General features: G+C 39.2%; 1 protein-coding gene across 6 annotated transcripts in view; it reads left to right on the top strand.

Moving 5' to 3' along the window:
• Window positions 1–26,711, top strand: part of metap1d (methionyl aminopeptidase type 1D (mitochondrial)) — a 185,487-nt gene that overhangs the window by 61,864 nt on the left and 96,912 nt on the right. For 4 of the 6 annotated variants that reach the window (XM_068035411.1, XM_068035408.1, XM_068035409.1 and 1 more), the window contains exons 2-7: window positions 3,560–3,677; window positions 17,846–18,006; window positions 19,149–19,298; window positions 20,500–20,648; window positions 22,620–22,662; window positions 23,998–24,161. In XM_068035411.1, coding sequence (XP_067891512.1) covers window positions 3,560–3,677; window positions 17,846–18,006; window positions 19,149–19,298; window positions 20,500–20,648; window positions 22,620–22,662; window positions 23,998–24,161 — 785 coding nt within the window. The remainder of the gene's footprint in view (window positions 1–3,559; window positions 3,678–17,845; window positions 18,007–19,148; window positions 19,299–20,499; window positions 20,649–22,619; window positions 22,663–23,997; window positions 24,162–26,711) is intronic. The other 2 variants (XM_068035413.1, XM_068035412.1) reach the window with 1 other exon arrangement.

Genomic DNA, 26,711 nt, shown 5'->3' on the forward strand with positions numbered 1-26,711 from the left:
TGTTCATCCAATGGATGGAATGCATTTGGTAAGGTTAACTTTGAGGGAGAGGCATGACATTATATAAGGACGAAGTTGAGTGGGCATGGTGGATGCTTAGATGTGAGGAAGTGCATAGAAGGAGAATTTTCTTGATTACTATGTTGCCGGCCCAACAAGGAAGAAGACAATGCTGGATATGGTTCTGGAGAGTTAGGTGGGTCAAGTGCTAGTAGAGGAACATTTATGATACAGTGATCATAAGATTATAAGGTTTGGGTTAGCCATGGAAAAGGACAAGGAGCAATCTAGAATAAAAATACTTAATTGGAAGAGCACCAATTTCAGTGGGGTGAGTTCAGATCTATCCCAGGTAAATTGGAATCAAAGATTGCAAGGCAAAACTTTAACAACGGGCTTTAAAGAGGAAATGGTTCAGGTAGAGTCAAGGTACCTTCTCATGAGGGGGAAAGGTATGGCAAACAAAGCCAGAGTTCCCTGGATGACAAAAGAGATAGAGAGCAAGATGAAGCAGAGAAAGGTTGTGTATGGCAGATGTCTGGTTGATAATACAAGTGAGAACCAGGCTGAATATGGAAAATTCAGAAGGGAAGTGAAAAAGGAAGTAAGAGAAGCAAAGGGGGAAGTGAAAAAGGAAATGCGTGGCAAAGAGAGTATGAGAAGAAATTGACACGTAAAAGGAATGCAAAAGTCTTTTATAGGCATATTAATATTAAACGGGTAATAAGAGGAGGGTTGGGGCTGATGAGGGACAAAGAAGGGGATTTACGCATGAAGGCCCAGGGCATGGCTGAGGTCCTAAATGACTACTTTGCAAGAAAGAAGATATTACCAAAGTTCTAGTGAAAGAGGAGGTAGCTGAGATACTGGATGGGCTAAATATTGATAGAGGAGATATTAGAAAGGTTGGCTGTACCTGAAATTGATAAGTCAGCAGGATTAGATAGTTTGCATCCGTGGATGCTGAGGGAAGGAAGAGTGGAAATTGCGGAGGCATTGGCCATAATCTTCCAATCATCCTTCGATATAAAAATCGTGCTAGAGGACTGGAGAATTGCAAATGTTACACCCTTGTTCAAAAAGGGTGTAAGAATAAACCCAGCAACTACAGGCCAGTCACTTTAACCTCGGTGGTGGGATAACTTTTAGAAACAATAATCTGAGGCAACATTAACTGACACTTGGGCAAGTATATATTAATTAAGGAAAGCCAACACATATTTGTTAAAGGCAATTCGTGTTTAACTAACTTGCATGAGCTTTTTGATGAGGTAACGGAGAGAGTTAATGAGGGTCATGCGGTTGATGATGTGTATATGGACTTCCAAAAGGCGTTCAATAAGGTGCCACACAACAGGCTTGCCAGGAAAGTTGAAGTCCATGGAGTAAAAGGGAGTAAAAGCATGGAAACGAAGTTGACTGAGTGCCAGGAAACCGAGAGTACAAGTGAACAGTTTTTCAGACTGGAGAAAGGTATACAGTGGGGTTCCCGAGGGGTTGGTACTAGGACCACTGCTTTTCTTGATCAATATTGATGATCTAGACTTGGATATAAAGGGCACAATTTCAAAATTTGCAGATGGCATAAAACTTGGAAGTATTGTGAACTGGAGCGTAGTGATAGATTTCGAGAGGGCATGGACAGGCTGGTGGAATGGGCAAACACACTGCAGATAAAAGTTAATGTGGAGAAGTGTGAGGTGATACATTTTGCTCAAAAGAATGAGGAGAGGTAGGTAAGGGTACTATTCTAAAGTGGGTGCAGGAACAGAGAAATGGGGTATATGTGCACAAATTATTTGAAGGTGGCAGGGCAGGTTGAGAAAGTGGTTAAAAAGGCATACAAGATCCTGAGTATTATAAATAGAGGCATAGAGTAAAAAAATAAGGAAGTTATGATGAACCATTATAAAACACTGGTTCGGCCTCAACTGAAGTATTGTGCCCGATTCTGGGCACTGCACTTTAGGAAGTATGTGAAGGCTTTAGAGTGGGTGCAGTAAAGATTTACAAAAATGACTCTGGGGGGGATGCGGTGGGGGGTGGTGGCGTTGGTGAGGAACATCAGTTATGTGGACAGATTGCAGATTGGAGAAGTTGGGGTTGTTCGCCTTAGAGAAGAGAGGAGATTTAATAAAGGTGTTCAAAATCGTGAGGGATCTAGGCAGAGTAGATACTGTTCCCATTGGCGGAAGGGTGGAGAATCAGAGGACCCCCGATTTAAGGTGATTGGCAAAAGAACCGTCGGCAACATGAGGAAAAACTTCTTTTATGCAGTGAGTATTTGGAATCTGGAATGCCGTGCCTGAGAATGTGGCTCAAGTGGATTCAGTAGTGGCTTTCAAAAGGGAATTGGATAATCACCTGAAGATAGAAAATTTGCAGGGAAAAGGGCAAGGGAGTGATACTAGCTGAGTCGTTCTTGCCGAAAGCTGGCATAGACGCGATGGGTCGAATGGCCTTCTGATGTAACTGGTCTATAATTCTATGAGAGGGGAATGGAAACACCTTGAAAATAAGTGGGTGTGAAGAGTGATGTGTTGGAGTAGGGCTGACAAGGCAGAGTGAGAGGATGGGGTTATGTGCACAACAAGATATCAGTTAATGTGCCACTGTACTCACCTTTCCTGACTTGCTTAGGTCATTAAAACACCTTCTGCACGTAATCCAGGAATGTGCCACCATGCCTTCTTTCTCTCCACTGCAGGCTTGTTGTTAGGGCAGAATATCTCTCTCCAACTCATCACATTCGGGGAGGCATCACTAAATGAGGCTCAGCCTTTGCTCATCTGGGCTCCATTCTGGCAGTTGCCTTTCTTTGGTTGTCAACTCCAAATTCCTTCAAATTGCATGTTTGGAGTGTCCCTTTAAATACTGGAGTTGAAATCACATCATGTGGGTCGACTGCCGCTAATTTGACGGGAAACGCGATAGTAAACGCTGAGTTTAAAAAGCCACTAAGCTGCACTGCACTTGCTTTTGGGTTTTCCACATGCTATTGGGCCCCAGTAACCACCAACCCCTGCTCCCAGTGTTCTGCAGAAATAAAATCAGGGCCTCTAACTCAATTTCACCAGTTTCCCATCAGATGTTTTTTACTGAAATTTGCAATGCTGAATTTCAGACCTAGTGGCAATTTGAATTTTTCATGATCATGCATCCAGTGCAAAAAAGCTTTGCAGTTCGAAAAACTGAGATGATTCCTTTAATACTTTTGAAGTTTTTCTATTTAAGAAATCTTTTAGTGAAGAAAAAGGGCTGAATTTTAAGTGTCCCCCGCCAAAGTAGGCGGTGGACGTAAACAAATTCGGCCCACCTACACGGCTCATTAGCATGGCCGTGGTGCCCACCCCCCGCAATAATGTGGTGGGGGGGGGGGGGGGGTGCGGGTGAGCCGTAGCAGGCATCCGCATCTGGCGCCAATGTGCAGGTGACGGCACCATTTATAAAGGGCTTTACAGCCCTTCATGGGCATTTAAAAAAATTAAAGTTACATTGCAACAAAACAGAATTACGTGAACTTTGAATGCATTTCCCATCCCCCCAACTATATTTCCAGCCATTCGTGCCCTCCCCCCACCACCCCCGAACGGGAATTCGAAGTTACAGCGTTGTCGGCCACCCGAATGAAGATTGGTGCGGCGATTTAGGAGGTGATGGGATCCTCATTAAATCAGGTATGTAAATTAATTTACATATTGAAATGGGGGTCCCGTTGCTGAGCTACAGGGCAGCCGCTACGAGGCCTTGGCGCTGCCGCCAAGATCGGCACGGGGCTTGCCGCCATCAGGGCCGTTGGCGGGCCTCCGCCGCACCGATCTTCATTGCCCCCACCCCCCTCGCCAACGTTCCCGATGGCAGAGGGGTTTTAGAATCCAGCCCAATGTTTTCAATTATTTTGAAGCTCCCTTTTTGTTTGAAAATCAGCGGTAACTTTTGAGTGTTGCTCTATGCCTTTTTTTTGTTAGAACTGATTGAGCAGCTTTCAATTCTTTTCGGGAGAGGGATGAAATAGCATTGTGTGGTTTGCCTGGTAACTGTAATGATTGCTGATACAAAGTAAATAATTGTGTGATGTGTTTTAGAGCTTTTAATCTGATGTGTCATATAAATGCAACTATTATTTACTTGCAAGTGCATTTGAAGTGAATACCACAATATAGACAGGCTTAGTGTAGCTGATCTTATTTTAGCTTTGTTTTAAGATGCCTAAATTTTTATCATTAGCCTTGAGCACTTTTCAGTTGGTCACCTGTATTTTTTTTTTATATAAGTTTTATTGTAACACTTTGAAATAAGAACATGCATTAATGTAGCATCTCATCCCATCTTCAACTCATTCATAAGTACTTCATATCCAATGAATCGCTTTACTATTATTATGTTGAATTGTAGTCATCACTGTGGAGGCAAACATGGCAATCTATTTGCACACAGCAAGATCTCACAAGCAGCAATAAGCTGAATGGGCTGTTAGATGAGGGAGGAATGTACTACCGGATCTTTTGCATTCACCTTAACAGGTTGATGGAGTTTCAATTTAACGTCTCATTGAAAAGACAGCAAGCACTTCTGACAATGCAGTATTCATCTCAATGCTACACTGAAGTACTAGTTTAGATTATATGATCAAATCCTGTAGTAGGGTTTAAATCTCACAACCATTGAACTCAGAAGGGGAGTGCTACCAGTTTAGTCAAGCTGACCTTGAACATTAATACCATTTCACAGAGTATACCATGCTAGGTTGCTAATGGTAGGATCTCAGCTGTAACAATTACAATTTTTCATTAGCTGTGTTTTATATTTTTCAAATACATTTTTGCAATGTTCAAAGCTAAATAATACATTAATTTATGACCCTCCTGGTCCCTTGCAACATTTATATCTTTATACTTTTGGTGCATTGCTTGTAACAAACAAAAACTCCAGAATAATGGCATTTCTTGGGGTGTGTTCATCCTGAGTTTTGCCGAGGTGAGGACAGGGGTGGAAAAATCAAGGCCTAAAGTCTTGCGTATAACATGGACTTCTTGCAAGTGCCACACTTGCATCCTGTAACAATATCAAGTTTCCATTATGCCTGCTTCCCATAATTAAACTTACCCTTGCTTATATTTATGCTTACTTACCACTGTATCCTCTCCGCTGTATTGCCAAGACAGGTGGTGCTATGGCTCTGTCTCTACTAGCTCTTCACTTATAATTCTGACCTCGTTCCTGTTTTTCTGTGTCCCCTCACCCTTCTTGTTTCCTTCAACCTTGCTCTTCATCTCCCCATCACACTTTCCCTTTGCTTCTCCCCCTCCACTCACTGTTTTCCCTTCCTCCCCATACTATTTCTCTCATCTTCCCTCCTTCCTATTTCTTCCTGTCCCCAACCTTTCGCTTTGTGGTCTTTTGTCATAGTATCCTTAGGCTCACAGGCTGCTTTTTGCATTTGGAAATTGACTTTTTTAAAGCACTCATCTGCTGAGTAAACTCTACTTAGATAAAAGTGCGATGAATACTTCAAAAAGCAAACAGGCAGTTTCCTACCGGCAAAGAGCAGCCAGGGAGCCCAAAGGTGGCCAAAGGCAGAGGTACAATCGCGGTAATTTTGATTTTGTACGATAGTATAAAATGGGTGTTATCTGATCAGCTGTTCATTATTCATCTCTTCCAATTGTCATTTCAATTGAAGTCAAATGAAGGAAATGAAAATCAGGACAGCAGGATAATGGATGGCTGAAATAAAAACAGAAAGTGCTGGAAATACTCAGCAAGTCAGGCAGCATCTGTGGAGAGAGAAGCAGAATTAACATTTCAGGTCTGTGACCTTTCATCAGAACTGGCAAAGGTTAGAAAAGAATTAGGTATTAGGATTCAATATCACCCATATTATACTGTTATCCAAAGTCAAAGTTACCCCAATATGTGCTTTGACATCCAAAGTAGACAACCCAGTGAAGATGAACAGCAGACCTGGCATGACACCAGGTAGGATGAGGCCAAAGAGTCACTCTACATGGGGGAGGATGGAAAGCCACTAGTTCGATCCTGCTGTCTAGTGGAGCTGATGCTTGCCCCATGCTGTTGGCTGCTGCTGTCTTGTTACTTCTACCTGTTTGCTTTCTCTAGGGCTTCAGCCTAGGAGGTTTTCTTTGTTACAATAGGTGGATTTAGAATAATAAATTCAAACAAGTTGAGCAAGTGAGAAGGCAACAACAACCAGGAATGCAAAATCATTTTTATTTGCAAAAAAAAATGCAACTTTTTGTTAGGATATTCTTGCTTCAACCTTGAAGCATTTCTATTATGAGATTGTTTCTCTTTCTTTTGTAAAATATGTTTTAAGAACGTGTATTTGAATTATGGACATTGAGTCATCTGGAGATTGCTGAACTTTGTGTTTTTTAAAAAAAGGGAAGGTCACCAGAAGGTTTGGCTAGTAACCAAGTCTTATTGGAAGGCATCTATTTTCCAGTAAAAACAGCAGGGGTTGTTTTAGGTTGAAGAGAGAATGGCAGGTCAAGATTGAGAGATGTCACAAGACTTGCTACTGAACAGTTTTAGTTTCATTTTGAACTTTTAAAAAAAAAAGCCAGTTGGTGTTTGGTCAAAAAACAGAAGAGTTGATGTATACCTGCCTGGAGAAGACAGCTGATATCTTTCTATCTTTGAAGAATCCCTGCATCTGTAAAGAATCCCTGCATCAAGTTTTACTATTCCCTCCTGTATTTCAAGAAACTTTTACTGCTACATTGCTGCTATAAGACCTGAGAAAATCCTTGTTGCTGCTTCCTGCTGTAAAGCCTGACTGGAGCTTTCTGTGTGACATCTTTTGGAAGTCTACTAAAACTAATCATCAACATCGCCTGGAAAGAACTGTTCTGGGACGATCCCATTGATAGCCACCTATTCGCTTTTGGGACACCTCACCAAAACAAAGGACTCCCATACTATCTTTTCAGCCTAAGTGTTTTTTATTCCTTCTATTTCTTTGTAACAGCTGTAAACAAAAATCCCTTTTTTCCCGGTTAAGAGAGTGTGTGTACGCGCGCGTGAGGGCTAGTATAAATAAGGTGCTATAATATTTCCATTTGTGTGTATACAAAGATACGAATTAGGAGCAGGAGTAGGCCACTCGGCCCCTCGAGCCTGCTCCGCCATTCAATAAGTTCATGGCTGAACTTCATCTGCCAGATTTTTGCCCACTCACTTAACCTATCTATATCCCTTTGTAGACTCCTTATGCCCTCTTCACAACCTGCTTTTCTATCTATCTTTGTGTCATCAGCAAATTTAGCAACTATACCTTCGGTCCCTTCATCTAAGTCATTTAAATAAATTGTAAAAAGTTGAGGCCCCAGCACAGATCCCTGTGGCACATCACTCGCTACATCTTGCCAACCAGAAAATGACCCAATTATGCCTGCTCTCTGTTTACTGTTAGCTAGCCAATCCTCTATCCATGCCAGTATGTTATCCCCTACACCATGAGCTTTTATTTTTTGCAATAACCTTTGATGTGACACCTTCTGGAAATCTAAGTACAGTACATCCACCAGTTCCCCGTCATCCACAGCACATGTAACTCCCTCAAAGAACTCTAATAAATTGGTTAAACATGATTTCCCTTTAACAAAACCATGCTGACTCTGCCTGATTACCTTGGATTTTTCTAAATGCCCTGCTATAACGTCTTTAATAATAGCTTCTAATATTTTCCCTAAGACAGATGTTAAGCTAACTGGCCTGTAGTTTCCTGCTTTCTGTCTCCCTTCCTTTTTGAATAAAGGAGTTACATTTGCTATTTTCCAGTCTAGCGGAACCTTCCCCAAATCTAGGGAAGTTTGGAGAATTAAAATTAATGCATCAACTATCTCACTAGCCACTTCTTTTAACAACCTAGGATGAAGTCCATCAGGATCCGGGAACTTGTCAGCCCGCAACTCCAACAATTTGATCAGTACCACTTCCCTGGTGATTGTAGTTTTCTTGAGTTCCTCCCTCCCTTCCATTTCCTGATTTATAGCTAATTCTGGGATGTTACTTGTATCCTCTATAATGAAGACCGATGCTTTACTTCATTATTGGTTAAGACTTGGTTTATAATAACTGGATAATTTAGTTGTTTATTAAAGAAACCTGGTTGATGTGCTTTATTCTGGGAGAAAAGTAGAGTACTTGATTGTCGGTTTCGGTAAGTGGAAAAATTTAAATATATGTTCTAACCTGTGGAGAAGTGAGTCTGAGTTATCCATGCACTCCTCTGCCTCGGTCATAACACTATAGTCTAGCCTTTATACTCGTGAGCTTCAACTAATGCTGTTGAAGGAATGTTGCTTTTAAGTCTGACTGCATCACTGTAAATTTTACATGTTATTTTAAAAATTGTTCAAGGAACTAAGGGAAGATAGTTTATTTTTTTTAATAATTGCATGTAATAACTTTTAGAACTGCCAATATCATGTGATCTATGCAAACTAGTTGATGTGCATAACATTATGAATAACCAGATCTGGTTCAACTGTACCTCCCTCTTCTCAGCAAAATCTCTTACTCCAGCTGTAACAGCAACTTATATTTACATAGTGTCTTTAATGTAGTAACACCCCAGGATTATCTGAGAAGAAAAGGACAACCCATAGCTCTTTTTCCCCATAATGAACCAAATCTTCAAGCTCACCCTCCTCCACCATCACTTCTAAAACCGAATGTGAAGAATTTATGGATTGCTTTGTCTCTGACATTGAGACCATCTATGCAGCTTCCTAGGCTGCTATTTCTTCCACCTCTCTTCCCCATCCCTGCTCCTGATTAACCTCATTCATCCTACCTCAATCCCTTGTCACTTTGTAGTTTTTTTTTCCTGTTCAACCCCCGGCTCATGAGACTTGCCTCCTGCTCCCTAAAACCCTCCCTATTCAATGCCTGGCCACTTAGTTACGTTTCCTGGTTCCCATGCTTCTTCACAGTTTGGTTACTTGTCTGTTTACAGCATCAAGACTAATCTGGCCAAAGTCAAATTGACACCCTATGTAACGAATCCTGGTGCATTTTTGCTTCTTGTCCACCTTGACCTCTCTGTGGTGTTTAACATGGTCAGTCATGCCATACTCCTGCATCACTACTTCTGTTTGGGGATGAGTTAGCTCAGTTGGCTAGAGTGTGATGCAGAATAGCGCGGATTCAATCCCCGTTACGGTTGTGGTAGTACATGGAGGCCTGCCTCCTCGCCTTGCCCCATGCTTTAGGAGTGGTGCCCTTCAAACTATACATTACCACTTTCTGTTTCTAATGAAGAGAAATGCCTTTGGGGCTATGGCTAGAACAACTGATTCTGTTTCATTCATTTCTTTGCAATTACTATTGCATGGATCCATTCCTTCATGCCGCTGCACCATCACTGTCAGAGTTCCCAAGGATCTATCCTCCTCATCCTGCTTACATGCTTCCTTTTGACAACATTATTCACAGAAATGAAAATCTTGCTTGACCAAACTTATTGAATTTTTTGTGGAGGTTACAGAGAGAGTAGACAATGGTAATGCAGTAGATTTAATTTTATCTGGATTTTCAAAGGCCTTCAATAAGGTGCCCCATAATGGACTCATGAGTAAGGTCAGAGAATGCGGAGTCAGGGGCAAGTGGCAGAATGGATTGCCAGCTGGCTTCAAGCCAGAAAGCAGAAAGTGGGAGTAAAGGGTAGTTATTCAGAGTGGCAGAAGGTGGGAAGTGTTGTTCCACAAGGATCAGTGGTGGGACCATTGCTGTTCAAAATTTACATTAACGATTTGGATTTTGGCATCAAACACAATTACTAAATTTGCAGGTGACACCAAATTGGGTGGGATAGTCAATACTGAAGAGGACTGCAACATATTACAGGAGGACATTAATAAACTTGCAGAATGGGCAAGTAATTAGCAAATGAAGTTCAACACAGAAAAATGTGAGGTAGTACATTTTAGTAGGAAGAACAGGGAGGTCACTCATTACTTGGAAGATGCAAGTTTAGATGGGGAAGAGGAACAAAGGGAACTCTAACTACAAATACACCAATCACTAAAAGTTGTGCCACAGGTTAGTAAGGCCATTAAAAAAAAAGCTAACCAAGCATTAGGATTGATTTCTAGAGGGATAGAATTGAAAAATAGGGAAGTTATGCTAAACCTGTATCGAAACTTGGTTAGACCACACTTAGAGTACTGCATGCAGTTCTGGTCACCATATTACAAAAAGGATACAGAGGGACTAGAGACGATGCAGAGAAGATTTACAAGGGTGATACCAGAAATGTGTGGGTTTATATATCGGGAAAGGATTGACAGGCTGGGTCTCTTTTCTCTTGAAAAAAGAAGGCAGAGGGGTGACCTAATGATCTTTAAAATTATGAAAGGTTTTCATAGAGTGGATGCAGAGAGAATTTTTCCTCTTGTGGGGAAGAGCATAACTAGAGGACATCAATATAAGATAGTCACCAAGAAATCCAACAGGGAATTCAGAAGAAACCTCTTTGCCCAAAGTGTGGTGAGAATGTGGAACTGCTACCATAGGGTGTGGTTGAAGTGAATAGTATGGATACATTTAAGGGAAAACTAGACAAGCATATGATGGAGAAGGGAATAGAGGGTTACTATGATGGGTCTGGATGAAGAAAGATGGTAGGAGGCCTGAGTGGAGCATAAATGCCAGCATGGACTGGTTGGGCCAAATAGCCTGTTTCTGTGCCGCATATCCTATGTAAATGGAGCAGTTTCTGCCCATTCACTCAGGAGAATCAGACCATGTAAAACGTTACTGTCCTGTTTTACCCAGGATTGAATTTAAAACCCCACATTCTATCCACCTCTAAGGCTGTCTACTTCCACCCCTACCTCATCCCCACTGCTGCCAAACCCATTATCCACACTTTTATAACCTTTAGACTCAAGTTCTTAAATGTCATCAATTCCAGTTCATTAAAAACTCAGCTGACCATATCCTGTACCAAGTCTAGTTTGCCCATCACCCCCAATCTCCTAACCTACACTGTATTCCTGTATCCAATGTACGGAATTAATAATTCTTGTTGTTGTCTTCAAATTGCTGCACAATAATTATTGAGCAGAGGGTCAGGTGTCTCAACAGGTCTAGGGGCTCCCTACAATATGCCCCATGATGAATCTCCCACATGGTAGTGATAAGCCAATTCAGTGAACAGCAGTGGCAGGCGGGACTGGAGCAAGACCTAGGTGTCATGGCAGCTGCCTGAGAAGTGGTCACGCATTCGCTGCAAGCATCTGTGGTGTTCATATACCAGCTTCAACTAGATTGAGAGGGCTCCTTTAATGGTGACATCTGCAGGTGGTAGCCTGGCAGTAGGCCTGATGGCCACGTGAGTGCAGTCCATGAACATTACAACCTTTGGTTCTCCAACAATGGTACCAGAACCAATGGCCCTCGGGGCCTGGCTGTGAGAGTCCGTCCTGAAGCGGACATGCTCACTGGTCCTCTGGTGCAGGGCATTGGTGACCTCCCTGATGCAGCGGTGCACTGCTGACTGTGTGACCCCACAAAGGTCTCTGGTGGGCCCCTAAAAGGCAGCAGAGGCGTCAGGCTTGAGAACTGATGCCACTATGAGGAACAAAGGCATGGGATGTCCACCGAACCCTATGGGCTGCAGGTCATCCTTGAGCAGGACATAGAGATGTGTCACCACCCTCTCTATATGCGCAATCTCCTCTGACAAATGTGCTTTGACATCCGATGGCATGTCATGTAGGGCTTGTAGATGCACGGCAACCGTAATAGCGAGCTCCCCTTGGGGGCTGCTGCTCACGACCGGGGGCCTCTATCTGGATTGCACCTGCCTGTTGATATTAACACAAGAAATGCTGGAAATACTCAGCAGGTCTGGCAGCATCAGTGGAGAGAGAAGCAGAGTTAACATTTCAGGTCAGTGACACTTCTTCAATTCTTGTTTTTATTTCAGATTTCCAGTATCTGCAGTATTTTGCTTTTATTTTAGTGCCTGTTGATATTGCCTTGGTGCGTGCAGAGGATCACACAATGTAGGATGAGCCATACCTATTTCCATGTGATCAATAAATTTGAACCCTGCATGTATTGGAAGGTTCCTAACAGGGCATGGATTGGTGTTGATGGGTACATCAGCTGCTTTCCTGGATCAACTATGTGGCGTGCCATGGCATTGCCCATTCTGGCCAACACTCAGAGTGGCACAACATGACCACATCAAGATCCTATCAGTTGAATCGATTGACCCCATCATCCATAAAACCTTGATGCTCCTGCCCTTTCTGGCACCTTCCCCACACGCAGGATACCTAGTGTGCCATTGCCCCCTCACAAGCACAGAGTGTACACTGTTAAAGGAGGGATGGTATACGGTACCTCCCTTCATGCCAGCACAGCTTTCCCTCCAGTAATCCCAGATCCCCTCCCTTTCAGAATGCAGAGTGCGACCCCTGTGTACCCCCCTCCCCACCCCCCCCCCCCCCCCCCGCTTTAGGAATGCACAGTTGGACTCCTGTGTATCCCCACCTCCCTCCTCCCTTTAAGAATGCAGAGTTAGACCCCTGTATATCCCCACCTCCCTCCTCCCTTTAAGAATGCAGAGTTAGACCCCTGTGTATCCCCACCTCCCTCCTCCCTTTAAGAATGCAGAGTTAGACCCCTGTGTATCCCCCCCTCCCTCCTCCCTTTAAAAATGCAGAGTTAGACCCCTGTGTATCTCCCCCTCCCTCCTACCTTCCAGAATGCAGAGTTAGGACCCGCCGGCTTTTCTGATTGTGAACAGGACGGCACGTAACGGCCGCCCATTGAACAAAAAATCCGGCAGTGACTGATTGGATTGCTCTACAGAGAGCTAGCATGGACTCGATGGACTTCTGTGCAGTAATGATTCTATGAGTCCAGGTCTCTAAATGAAAATGCAACCAGGGGTCGCAAACCTGCTTGAAGAGGCATATACCCACCTGTAAATAGGCGTTGGGAATCATGTCAGAAATCAGGATGTCAACCAGTCACTCAAATGGTACTGAGGCCCGGAAGTTAAAATGTCCGGGGCCTAACCTCGACAACAACATGGGATATTCCTGCCTGATTCAGCTCCCAAGTTAAAATTCTTCCTCTATTCTTCCTACTATTCTTCCATCTATGAAAAAAGTAGGATCATGTGGGAGGCAGGAAATGTTGCCAGTGGATGAAGTAATTTAAAAAAGGTTATCTTTTTCATGGGATGTGGGCATCGCTGGCTAGGGCAGCATTTATTGCCCATTCCTAATTGCCCTTGAGAAGATGGTCGACCTTCTTGAACTGCTGCAATCCTTGGTGTGTAGGTACACCCACAGTGCTGTTAGGGAGGGAGTTCCAGGATTTTAACCCAGCAACAGTGAAGGAACGGCGATGTAGTTCCAAGTCAGGATGGTGTGTGGCTTGGAGGGGAACTTGCAGGTGGTGGTGTTCCCATGCATCTGCTGCCCTTGACCTTCTAGGTGATAGAGGTCACAGGTTTGGAAGGTGCTGTGGAAGGAGCCTTGGTGAGTTGCTACAGTGCATCTTGTAGATGGTACACACTACTGCCACTGCGTCAGTGGTGGAGTGAATGTTGAAGGTGGTGGATGGGGTGCCAATCAAGTAGACTGCTTTGTCCTGGATGGTCACGAGCTTCTTGAGTGTTGTTGGAGCGGCACCTATCCAGGTAAGTGGAGAGTATTCCACCACACTCCTGACTTGTGGCTTGTAGATGGTGGACAGGCATTGGGGAGACAGGAGGTGAGTTACTCACTGCAGAATTCCCAGCCTCTAACCTGCTCTTGTAGCCACAGTATTTATGTGGCTGGTCCAGTTCAGTTTCTGGTCAATGGTAACCCCCCTCTTGCCAAGTTCCTTAAAGTATACTGTTTCGTTCCTCATCTGTTCCTGGAGCCTACTGATAATACTGTACACAGTGTTAAGCCTGGCCACCATGGATGGTGCTCTGTCATCTTGTGGGACAAGTGCTGTTAGAGTGCCAAATCTTCCCTACATCTAGCTGGTGCGACAGCTCATCCATTTCACCAAACATCTAATAGGGAAAATCTAACAAAGATTATATTGTACACCAGATTGCTAACGCCTGTCATGTGATAAAACTTATTGAATACTGACATCATTGCAATAATACTGTCGGAAATAAAATCAATAAACAATTAAATCTCCCTGTACTGTGGTCCATCTGTACCAAGTGGAAGGGTGATCAGCTCCCAGGCTGTTCTCAGTGTCATTCTGAATTACCAGCTAGACCTTGTGTAGGCATGACTTCTTTTCCTCTCTGACATTTCCTCTGTGAAGAAATGCCTGTTCTGTACTCAATACTGCTCACAGAAAGACAACTATGACATGAAATTCTGCAGTGTATGTGATTACAGGCATAAGCTCACACCCAGCCATTGTGTGGCGTCAATGAGCCATTCAGTCAGCAGGAGAAATTCTGTTTGAACTTTCTTTTGAGTAAAACCAGCATTCTAGATGAACTTTCTTTTGAGTAAAACCAGCATTCTAGAACAATAATTTTATTTCCATGGATGACAGAAGCTTTCAAAAGCACCACTTACATCGATCTAGAAAATATCAAAATAAATGAATGTGTGTAAATCAGGTTTTTCTATGGTCATCTGATTTTTTTGGCATTAGAATGAGGTTATGGAGCAGTTATGGTCTCCTAATATAAAGATGTTTTTGGGATAATTTTTTTTTCCAAAAATTGGAATGGCATGAAGTAAATAACACATTAAAATAGGAATTTGGTATTTAAAAATTTGAATTTTCAGATAAATTGAATTAAGCAAACTTGAACTAAGAGACTGTAAGTTAATTTTATATGTTATGTTTGATTGCACAGATATGTGGCATTAATTGTTCCAATAAAAACAAAATACCAGATTTTAGAATTCAAGGTATATAGTAATTTTTATTAAACTTAATTCAGTTACAGAGCACATTATCAGGCCTAATCACAGGTCAGTTCTTGCCCTTTTGGTCTTTTGTGAGCTAAAGACATGAGATCTCAAACACAGAAGAAAATGTGTGAAAATAAGAAATGGGACAAGAAAATTATGGAAGTAATTTTTAAAAAAAGCATGAGGCAGCTGGTCTTGTTCATCAGGATACGCTTTGGTAGAGTTTTGGTTATGTAGATTAATTGGTATGCAAAAGACAAATCCAAAGGAGAGGGTTTAGATACAAGTACTTTGTTAATTGTAAATTGAATGGTTAGAATGCCACATATTTGTTATTCTACATAATGCATATGCAGCAGTTATTTTGGGCATTTGCTTTATTGTTCTACACTTATTACATTGAGAATGGCTGTGTGCGAAATGAAATACAAAGGTTGTCACAATCATATTACAGGTGCTTAAGTGTTATTGTTACTAGGATTTCCTTTTTATATTAAAACTTGGGATTCTATATTTTTAAAAAACTGAACAGGATTTCAGTGGATCTGGAGACAGCTGTACTTTATGGATGTTTTTGAAAGGAAGTTCAACAAAAGTTGAACTGGTAAACAAGGACTGGAAAGCAGGTAATTTCAAGGAAATCAGCAGGGGGTTTGACCAAAGAGCTACCCTCTGTTGTAACAAGAGAGAATTTATGATTTGGCATGTGACTTGTTTCTGGAAGGTTTTGGTTTCATTTTTGAACTTTAAAAGCCAGTGGATTTGGACAAAAGCAGGCAATTGAAATTTGATTTGGACCTGCCTGGAGATCAGAAGAAGAACCAGAAAAGTATTACCTCTCTGTAAAGAATCCTTGCTGTTGAAAAGCAAAAGCTTTTCTGAAGGGGTACTGTTGCCTCCTGCATTTGTGAAGAAATCCTGAATTTGCAAAAATCTTGCATCTTTAAAGAAAGACTTTTGCATCAAATGTGAGAACTGACACCTGTTGCTACACCCCTATGTGAAGCCTTCTACAACTGAATTTCTTTGAATGCCTACCCATTACAGACTGTTCATCAACTTCGCCTGGAAAAACTTTGAGTGGCACCCAACTATTCGACTTTGGGACACTTCGCCAAACCAAAGAACTTCCTTCCACATCATGGTGGTCTAAGTTCTTTTTTTAAATTCCTTTTCTTCCTATGAAACAGCTGTAAACCAAAATCTCTTTTTTTCCCGGTTAACCGGTTTTTGGATGTATGTTCATGTGCATGAGGGCTAGTAAAAAAAAAAGGAGCTTTAATATCTCAATTCATATATATACTTACTTCAGTATTGGTTAAGACTTGGTTTTATAATAAATGGTTAATTTTGTTGTTGATTAAAGAAACCTGGTTGGTGTGCTTTATTCTGGAGAAAAATAGAGTATCTAATTGGCTTTTTCGGTGAGTAAGAAAATTTATTGATATGCTGTGACCTGTGCAGAAGTGGGACTGAATTAACAGTGCACTTCTCCCACCTCGGTCGTAAAATTATAAAGTAGTGTCGTTTGGCAGTAGTTAATATGGACACCTAATTCAGTGTAATTTTTTTTCTTTTTTAAAGGAATGTTGCAGATGTTAATTTTCGTATCAACTGTTTTGAACTATATTTAGGATAAAATACATTGGGGTAGTTGGTGATTCAGGCTGAAATTACACCAAAATTGTGCTAGTTTTGAGAAGTGTTTCTTTTCCTCAAGTTTCCACTCAAACTCATTTGCATATTGCCAAATATAAAACCTGCAATGAACCAACAGAATCGGCAGCATTTTAGCACATTTTTTTAAAGTTGCTTTATAGAATATTCCTTGATACATTTATGGGTGATAACTTGGTGTAGTTTATTAATGTAGCTGAAAATAGGTTTGGCGGATTTTGAGTTAATTGCACTGGCAAAAAACGTGTTCGAAAGTTTTTAAAATAGTTTTGTGCACCCAAAAGAACCAGCTTAATCTTAAGAGCCTCCTTGAAGGCCCACAAAGGGGCACAATTAGTGGAAACTCACAACAGTGATTAATTTGATCAGTGGGGCCAGCTCTAGTACAATATTTTTTAAACTAGCGCAAAAGATAGCTGAAACTTGATTTACGCTCGATGTAATTTGTGCTTGAAATTCCTCCATCTTTTCACTGGTTTGGCTGATTTTTGAGCTAATTGTGCTGGGAATAAAACAGCAGAATCCAGCGGAAACTTCAGGCTTATAGCTTGTAAATCTGTAGTTAACAGGAGACTTGAAAATCTGTGCTCTCAGTGACAAAAACAAACTGGAAAGAACACTTAGAATTTCAGGGGTTGCATTTATGCCCTCTCTGGAGCAATAAGCTTACTGACAAATGTAGTCTATGACGTTGGCTTTTTTCAAGGAGTAAAAAGAGATCTAAAATATTCTTTTTTTTGTCTAATGAAAATAAGAAGCATGAAAGAAGGTGAAATAATAGGAACTGATTCCAGGAGTGTTCACATACAGATCAGTTAATTACCACATAGGTATGTAAGTGTGATAATACAGACAGGTATGTTAAGTCAGATTTATTGAAAAATCAATTGTTCTGGTAAATAAACTGCCGGCTCATTCCAGAACATTGATATAACCAGTTTAATGGTTGCAGGACTTCTGTATGATTTTATTATTCTAAATTATTTAACCAACTGATTTAATGGGACAGATCAGCTTTGATAGGCTCGTGTGGAAAATCTGTGCTCTCAGTAACTTATTGGACTATTGGCCTGTTTCTGTACAGTAATTGCAATGAATTGCTTTTATTGAGAAGCAAATATGTTTTAGTATTTATGATTTCATTGTATGCATTTTTAAAAAATTATCATTTTGATTTAACTAGAAGAAATATTGAAAAACCATTGGCAATTGCAAGCAATCTGACTTTGTTTCCACAGGATGTGTGACTGCCTGCTGCAGAGTTTCCTCATCACAATTCACCACTGCTCGCAAGCTCAAACTACTTGGGGTTCAGCTTATAAGATGTATCTTTTGGCAACGCACCTCCTACAGTGTTGTGCGTCCGGCTATTGTTGGACCATCTTACCCTGTACCCAAGGTACACTGTTATTGACTTACAGTATCATTCTTTCAACAAGATTCCCTGCTGATTTTTGTGATTACCTGTAAGAGAGGTTAAGGTGAAGTGAGAGCTGTGACAAGTTAAGCAGAAATAATGAAGACTCAATAGGTAATTGCAGATAAGGTCAAGAAAGGGTACAGAACTCAGATATTAGGTAGAAATAGTGGATGTTTATAACATTTAATGGTTTTGAAGAGAAGCACATGGTGGAGTGCAAAAGTGAATCAAGGTTTTCTCATTATTAAATTTCATTCAGATACTTAATATATTAATGCTAAGATGTAATGTATACAATTTAATCTGCTATTGAGTTAAAAAAAAGTGCATCTTTGCTTTATTAGACAATTACCGGTGAAGCTTATGATACAGAGCATAATTATGTACAGCACTTCTGTGATTCAATATGTAGTTGAAATATGATGAAGCCAGCTCTTCCAATTACCTTTTGGCATACATTATATTACAGAAGGATATTTCTATCAAAAGTGTCTTGTAACTTTACTTTTCAAAATGTTTAGGTGTAATTTCTATGAATTGTACATATTTCTTTAATTGTCATTATGTTTACAGTCAGTAATAGCCACATCTAAGAAAGGTCCTGGCTTCAATAAAACTTGGGTTTTTGAGCCAAAAGGCCAGGTCTTGCTTTCATGTTTAGGTATTTGCATTCTACAGATTAAAATGACAATGAATAATTCATTTTTCTGAAAGAAAATGTAGGTTAAAAGAAGGCCATGTACTTCATCAAAATAAAGGTTTGCATCAATTTTTTTTAGTTGGTAAACAAGCTGTTCCTTTTAAACAAAACTCAGTAATTTCAGCCGTGAGTTTACTACATTCGAGTTGTTCGATCAGGGGCTACCAAACAGCAAGTTGCTATTCGTGTTAGTCCTTTCAGTTAACAGTGTTCCTAAGAACATAGAAGTTGGCAATGTTAAGTTCAAAAGGGCATTTGAAGAAATATTGCAGCAGCCTTGGGGTTTGTCTGATGACTCAGGAAGGGTCGACACTGTAACACTCAGGGCAAACTGCCATGAAGCTGGAGTCTCTTTTTGAGAAAATGATCCCATTGTCACGCTCCAGTTTTCTCATCTTCATTTTCAATCTTTTTTTTCAAGCACATAAAGAAGCCAGACTATGTGACGACAGGCATTATACCAGACTGGGGAGACTACATCGAAATTAAAGATGAAGATCAGATTCAGGGTCTTCGACAAGCCTGTCAGCTGGCTCGCCAGATCCTCCTCTTGGCTGGAAAGAGTTTAAAGGTAATGTATGTTTTTGAAAAGGTTAACTGAGAAGAACCATTTTAACAATTTTGTCTGTGTCTTCATGACTCTTCCTCTATCTTTGTTATAATTGTTGTAATTAGAGATTTTGATTTAACAAACTTGTTCTTATGTTTTAACTGTTTATTTAGTTTGCAGTTGATTTATTTTGAAAGGTTTCAAGTTACAAAACAAGATTTTAATAGTGGAATAGTGTTTCGACTGTTTTCTGATCAACATCAAAAGTTAATTACCTTTATTTCTATTGCATATATTTGATTATAAAGTACGAACACATCTTTGTTGATTTTTTTTTTCAAATTTGAAAAAGAACATCAATGCTTATATCTTTTTATCTTTGAAATGATAAATAGATAATGCTAAATCAGAAAGCATGTACATTTTTATGCTTTTACATCAATAATTACTTCGGCATAATCCAAATCTAAGTGCAAAATCAAATGGTGGCATATTAAAACTCCCAGTAAACATACATCTTCAGTTTCATTATTTTAATTAGACACCCTGTCCTAATCACTCATTTTTAAGTAGAAGTTAAGTAGAAATTTATAATATCAATAATTTTAAAACCACCTTCATCTGACCGTTTAGCTAAAGATTTTCAGATCGACAGAATGAAAGTCACAACCTCGGTGGGTTGTGTGGCGGGCGGGGGGATACTTACACCATATATAAAAAGCATAGCTAAGATTCTAAATTAAGTATATTTTGAATTCTGAATTAAGTATATCTGATTTCACAATACTGCTATCCAGTTGCAGTTTAAGTATTAATTCCATAGTGATATAAATAAGGTGCTTTAATACTTTATAATGTCATAATAACTCGATGTTATAATACACATAATAAAGAAGCTTGGATTCTTTCATTTTAATTGTTGCTACATAATTTCAAACTGAAGGTAATATTGGTCTGCAGGTTCACATTTTTACTTTAGTACATAGAGCTGAGAAGGATGAGATACTGAGTTTAATCCTGTAGTAAGTAAGGCCCATTGTATTTGGTATCTTTCTTTAAACTAATCTACCTATGCTGTAAAATAGCCCCCAGATGATAAAAGTTTAAAAAGTTTTAGTATTTTTCCTGGCTTTGTTAGCGAATAGAAGGCACTCTATTTTGTATAATTATTAAAATAAAAAATATTAATAGTATTTTTTCCATTTTGTATTTTTTTTTTAAGGCTGGCATGACAACTGAGCAGTTGGATTACATTGTTCATCATGAAACAATCAGAAATAATGCATACCCATCACCACTGGGTTATGGAGGTTTTCCAAAGTCTGTTTGCACCTCTGTGAACAACGTGGCTTGTCATGGCATACCTGACAGGTAACTGTTTATGGGAATTTGTCCATTTATTAATCTTATACTTCTATTTCTGCAAATACTTAAGGTCTGAATATTATATTCCCTATGCATATTACCTTTTAAATGATTGGTAGACTATTTCATTTTGTTAAATGGTAAAGGAAATACATGAATATTGGAAATCTGAAATACAAACAAAAATTGCAAGAAATACATCACAGGTGTGCCAACATCTGTAAAGAGAAAAAGTAAGTTATTGGTTTGTGTGGAGACCTGTTATTCTCCATGACATGACAGCATTAGCATAAAAATATCTTGTTACCACCCAAGTTTATGAGTGAAAATTCTCTACTTAAACATTAACCTTTCATTTCTCTTTTCAGATGCTGTTGCACCTGTTGTGTACATCCAGTGGTTTCTGGATTTTTTTTCTTTGTTTATTTACATTTGCCTCCTTTCTCTCACCTCATTATAGGGGTTCATTGTGTGTGAGTGAACCATAGTCTTTTGTGGGAAGGTGGTGCACCACGAGGATGGAAGTTTTGGGTGACCAGTGATGGGGGTGGGGCAGTTGGAGACAGGAGGTCATGTGATGAAACCTGCTAGAATGTGTTCAACCAGAGTTGGCAGCTCTACCTCTTGCAGAAGGTCACATGCTTTCAATGCGGTGGACAGTATATATATTATGATATGCAAGGTATCACAATTGTGTGGGACAGGCTAGATGGACCAGAGAGTCTTCCTGTCTATCATTGTTCATATATTCCACTGCAAACTCCTATCTATATGGTCTCCACGAGTTGGCCAGCAGTGAGAAATTGCATAGAAATCCCCAGTCCACAGCTGTACTGTTGGGTTAGTTCCTAAAATAAAATATCTCATATAGTGGCCTGCCTGAAACTTAAGTCTGTTCACGTTCATTAATGGCACAGAAAAACATTTTAGTAACCTGGCAGGAATGATGATTTGAAACATTTCAAGACGTAACGTTAAAGATATTTAGTTACCACCCTTGTGTTTTAAACTTAATCCATCACAGAAAGTTTGTTCTCCTGGCAGAACTTAAATCTTCCTCGTGCATATGTCAGAGCTGTGGTCATAAAATAAATTGTGAATATTGTCCTGTGTCATTGATTCTTCACAGCTAGTATAAAGTGTGAGCCTTAACCATAAGGGCAACAGGCTGATAACGGTTGCTTGATTTTAGCTTCTAATTTTTCAGTTTTGGAAGCTTTATATGAGTTTTAATATATGTAAATTGGATGTTCAATGGATTCATCGGGGCTATGTGCAGCTTGAGAGGATGAAACACATAATTATAATTTTACTCAATTTTCAGTGTTTTGTCACCAAGCAGCACGGAGTACAATATAAACTTATTGATAGTTTCTACTGTGTCAGAAATGTATTGTCATAATCTGAAAGGGACTGTGAATACTCAGGGAGATCAATGTTTGTGAAGGACGACTTAACTTTCTATTAAATCCTTTTATATCATTCATTCTTTAACTATATTCTAAGGTCCAAAGCTCGTATATGGTCATGATTAATATTTCAGCTCAGTGTATTTTTTCTTTAATGCTGTTATTTTCTTAAAGCTTAATGCAGACTGTTGAACAAATCTGTTTATTTTTGCATGGAGCGTGCACTACTTGCATGAATGGCATATTCAGGCTACTTTTTTAGAACTGAAAGTCCCAATGCATATAGCTATGCCACAGGAAAAAATGTTTCTTCAATGAAGTACCAAAAAAGTCAGAGTTGTTTTGTTTCTGCATCACGTGGTGTTCCTACAATTTCATATAATTATAGTACTTCTATTAAATGGGCAGATCTAAAGCTAAATATTTATCGCTTGTCTTTTTTCATCTAAGATAGTCATAAATAATTGCTGAGCCATTCTGCTATACCATTAATCTGTTTACTCTGTTATACTGATTTTTTTTTTTAAAGACATTCTCTCTCATAGTTTCTTAATGTTTATCTTTCTAGTCGACCCCTTCAGAATGGAGACATTATCAACATCGATGTCACAGTGAGTATTTCATTTAAAACCAGTGAGGCTTTGATCATCATTTTGATCCCCAGCAGCAACAGGAAAAACTCTGGATTGAGAATGTGGAATGTACAGATGGGCGTGTAATTCACTTCTGGGCAAGAAAGAACAGCTGCTTCCCTTTCCTCTTCCTTTTTGTTTATTCCTGTTTGAACCAAGTTCATCTAGAATTTTGGGGATGAGGTTAGGTGCACTAAGATCAATGCAAGGCAGAGTGATATGTCATCTCAATCCTGCTACATGTCATCCCCTGAGCAGGTGTAATTGTTATTGATCCACTGTGTAGTTAATGCAGAGCAGTGCAGTGTTGGGAGGCTTCTTTGGATGAATGTGAGGGATGAGCTAATGTGCAGAAGCCTGGCATTTTTCCCTTCACTCTGCAGAGTTTGATCTTCCTCTTCCTGCTGATTCTGAGTGGGGTCTGTGATTATCATACTCTGTCATTATAGGCTTCAGTGACAGCCAAAGCTTGTATGTGTCAGTCTCCTAGGACAGTAATACTGTTGCTACCAATATCTTCCACATTTATTAAAACTTTGATTGAGGTATCCTGCTCCAAGTGTAATGCAATTATAATTATTTGCAGACTGGACTCGAATATAAACAAAAAAAAGCTCCAATTTTCTTAACTTGACCTTGTTGCATTTTTCTTTAGGTTAGAATAAACACTTACATGATATTAAATCTATCCTGTTATATAACTTCATCTTAACTTTTTTATTTTCAGCATGTTGTAAAATTTTTTAACTTCCAAGATAATATGAAAACTATTGTTTTGCATCCATACAGCTAATACATCGACACAACAGAAAATGAATTGATTCCCTTTGTTTCACAATTATTTATCATTTACTGTTAAGGATACAAATACCTAGGGTAGAAGCATCTTGGATTAAATTATTTGATGTTAAAAACCATGTTAAAAATTCAAGATGAGATACAAAATGTATAAATAGTTTCACAGGGCATATATATGGAGAGAGTAATTTGATACCTATGCTACTTTCATCATCATTTATCAATCAGTGAAACAAAATAAAACTTTGTATATTTATATAAATCATTGAGAACTGTCAATGAAAGCATAATCCAATCTCCTATGAATTAGTGGGGGGAATGGGTAGGGATGGGGAATGACACCTTGGTTTTCCTCTCCTTTGTAAATCCGACTATGTCAATCTATGAATTGTGCCTTCTTGAAAATTATTACATTGAGCCATGGTTAAATCCTTCATTCTGTTTATAAATCCTTAAATATTAAGTTTCTATTTTTAAAAAATTATTTTTGCTCTATATTAATTTTTGGTTGAATAGGTATATTTTAATGGATACCATGGTGACACCTCTGAAACATTCTTGGTTGGAAATGTGGATAAGTCGGGGCAAAAGCTAGTGGAGGTTGCCAGAAGATGCAGAAATGAAGCAATTGCTGTTTGTAGACCAGGAGCACCACTGTATGTAATTGGAAATACAATCAGGTAAGTCTTGTACTGACAGGCATGGGGGAAATCTAATGGGACAGAGGTTATTGGTGGTGTGGAATAAAGTTGATAACATGTTTTATGACACAAGGTCATCATTTCAGTCTGATGGGAGTTTTGAACTGCCAGACAATAATGTTATTCCCTGAGCAAGAAAGATTACCTAAAGTGACTCAGAGTCTGTACAGCGAGAGTAGGAGGTACATAAGGTATCTTGCACTTACCTACTGTTTAGTTTTCAGTGCTTGTGTGTATATATTTTGTACTTCACTTTACACCAAAAACCCTCTGAAAGGACATTTGGGAATTTTGTAAAGTCAAATAGAACCTATAAAATATATAATTTCTGAATATTACATTCTTACTATTAAATGAAGAGTAGCTACAGTCATGAAGTTAAAAAAAAATCAAAATAGGAAATTATTTGAAACAAAATAATTTAGAATTGCATTGTTAGCCTGATCTCTATAATCTCAAAACACCAGAAAATTTACAGCAGCATCAGATATGTTAATTTGATTTTCATTCATTCCAATAACAGTATGATTGGGAATTTCATGTTGTTACAGATGAATGTCTTGTATGGGTTTTGGTAGCATACAGTGGGTGTATGTTATTACAGTTATTAAAATTTAATCTGCCACAGCATCTCCTGATCAAACCACTCCTGTGCGAAAGAAATTTAGTCTATACAAGACTATCCTCAGATAGAATAGAAATTAAATGCAAATGCAGCTTTATTCTACAGATTGGAAGATAAAGCTACTTAGTGTCTTAGAACTCCCAGGGTTTAATGCATCTGCTGGTGGTGCTCTTACATTATATCTAACAAAATTTGTTCAGTGATAAAGGGAAAAAAAAGCTCCAGAATTCTTATTCAAGCATTCTATCGAGCTCTGCATTCATGACTGTGTCTAAAGGGCATGTCAGTCTTTTGATTCACTTTGAGAGGTAATTATCCTTTTCCTGTCACGGAACAACAAAGATAGCTAACTGAGGCACATTTGCAGTAGTTGCATTCATCAATTGCTTAAAAAAATTGAATTTAATTGTGTAACACAGCTGCATGTCAGCTTTTATCACATCTCGGTTGTACTGTGTCTGGTTCTCCTTCCCTCTGTATATCTATTTTCTTGTTCCATCTTGTTTTTCTCTCTACACCCCTCTCCCCCTCCTTCCCTCTTCATCCCCCCTCTCTCTACTTTCCTGTTAAAGTAATTTTCCTTTGTGAGTCTCATTCTTGATCAAGTAAGGGTCCATGAATGGGCTAAATTATCACAATTACTCATATAATTGAACCTCCTTTGTACCAAGTGCAACTCCAGTAGCCTTTTATCCATCATGAAACTGCTTTCATTATATGGTTTTTCATATTCTCTGACACCATGCACACACAGAAGCAGGCGTGCAGATGAGATGTAGTGGGGGACACTGCAGATCAGCAAGGTCACAGTGGGAGTAATTAACTGTGCAATGGAAAGAGCATCCAGTCTTTTCTGCAGTAGATGTACAATCCACGGCTTTCAGTCACAAAGAACTTACTAACAAATGGAGCTCCCGCCCATTGCTTTAAAAAAAAAAAAAGATTTGTATCAACACTACAATTTTCCATCATTAAGACTAATAATGGAGAGCTCGGTATGCATCAAGGGAAACAAAAAAAAAATTCACATTCAAGTGGCTGCTGTGTGCCGACCTCCCTTTCCTTTTTGTCTACAAGTTAACTCTTTACCATAAACCAGCATATACCACATTCAGATACCCTCAAACTGCAGTTGGCACCTTCTCTATTTCAAGGCGCTTGCTTTGAAAGTGTGTTAATTTTCTATTCAGAAAAATGCATTTGGTCTCACAATTGATATGTGAAATGTGCCCTAGATGGTTTTTTTAAGTCACAAATAATGAGATAGCTTTTACTTATACTGGGTGACTGTTTTTGTTTTTGTCTTTGGCTTTTTGCAATAATGTATACTATTGATTTATTTGATAAGAAAAAAACAACTAAAATGAAAAATAATACCTACAGATTTTCTAACAATTGTAATAGCTAGTTATTGTCTAGGTCTTTACAGTTAGCTGTTTTTGTTCTAGTATATACTGTTACAAAAAATTACAAAATTATTATTGCAAGCATTTTAAACTAGACTAAGATGGTAATCCCAAAGGGCAAGGAAAACATGTGAGCACTTTTTTAAATTGTTTTTTCAGCATCCACACATACTTTATAATGCAATTGCACAATTAAGGATACATTCATATCAAAAGTTTATATGGACTTTGTATATTTAGGTATGGGTACTTCTTATTGAATATTAAAAAAAAGTAATTATAAATTTTCACTGCAACAGAATGCTTTCTCATTATGTTACTCAGTGACACCATCTATGAAAGTATAATGGCTTCCAATTCAGTGTGGAGTTGTTGCCTTGTCCTACACCCCTGGACCAACTGAGCCAGTGAGCCCCATTATGGCAGGCCTCCATTGAGATTTTTTAAAAATGATTGAAGTTTTATATAATACATCAAACATATTTTTAATTGATTTAA

This window comes from Heterodontus francisci, chromosome 7 (assembly GCF_036365525.1).
Source record: "Heterodontus francisci isolate sHetFra1 chromosome 7, sHetFra1.hap1, whole genome shotgun sequence".
Lineage (NCBI taxonomy): Eukaryota > Metazoa > Chordata > Chondrichthyes > Heterodontiformes > Heterodontidae > Heterodontus > Heterodontus francisci.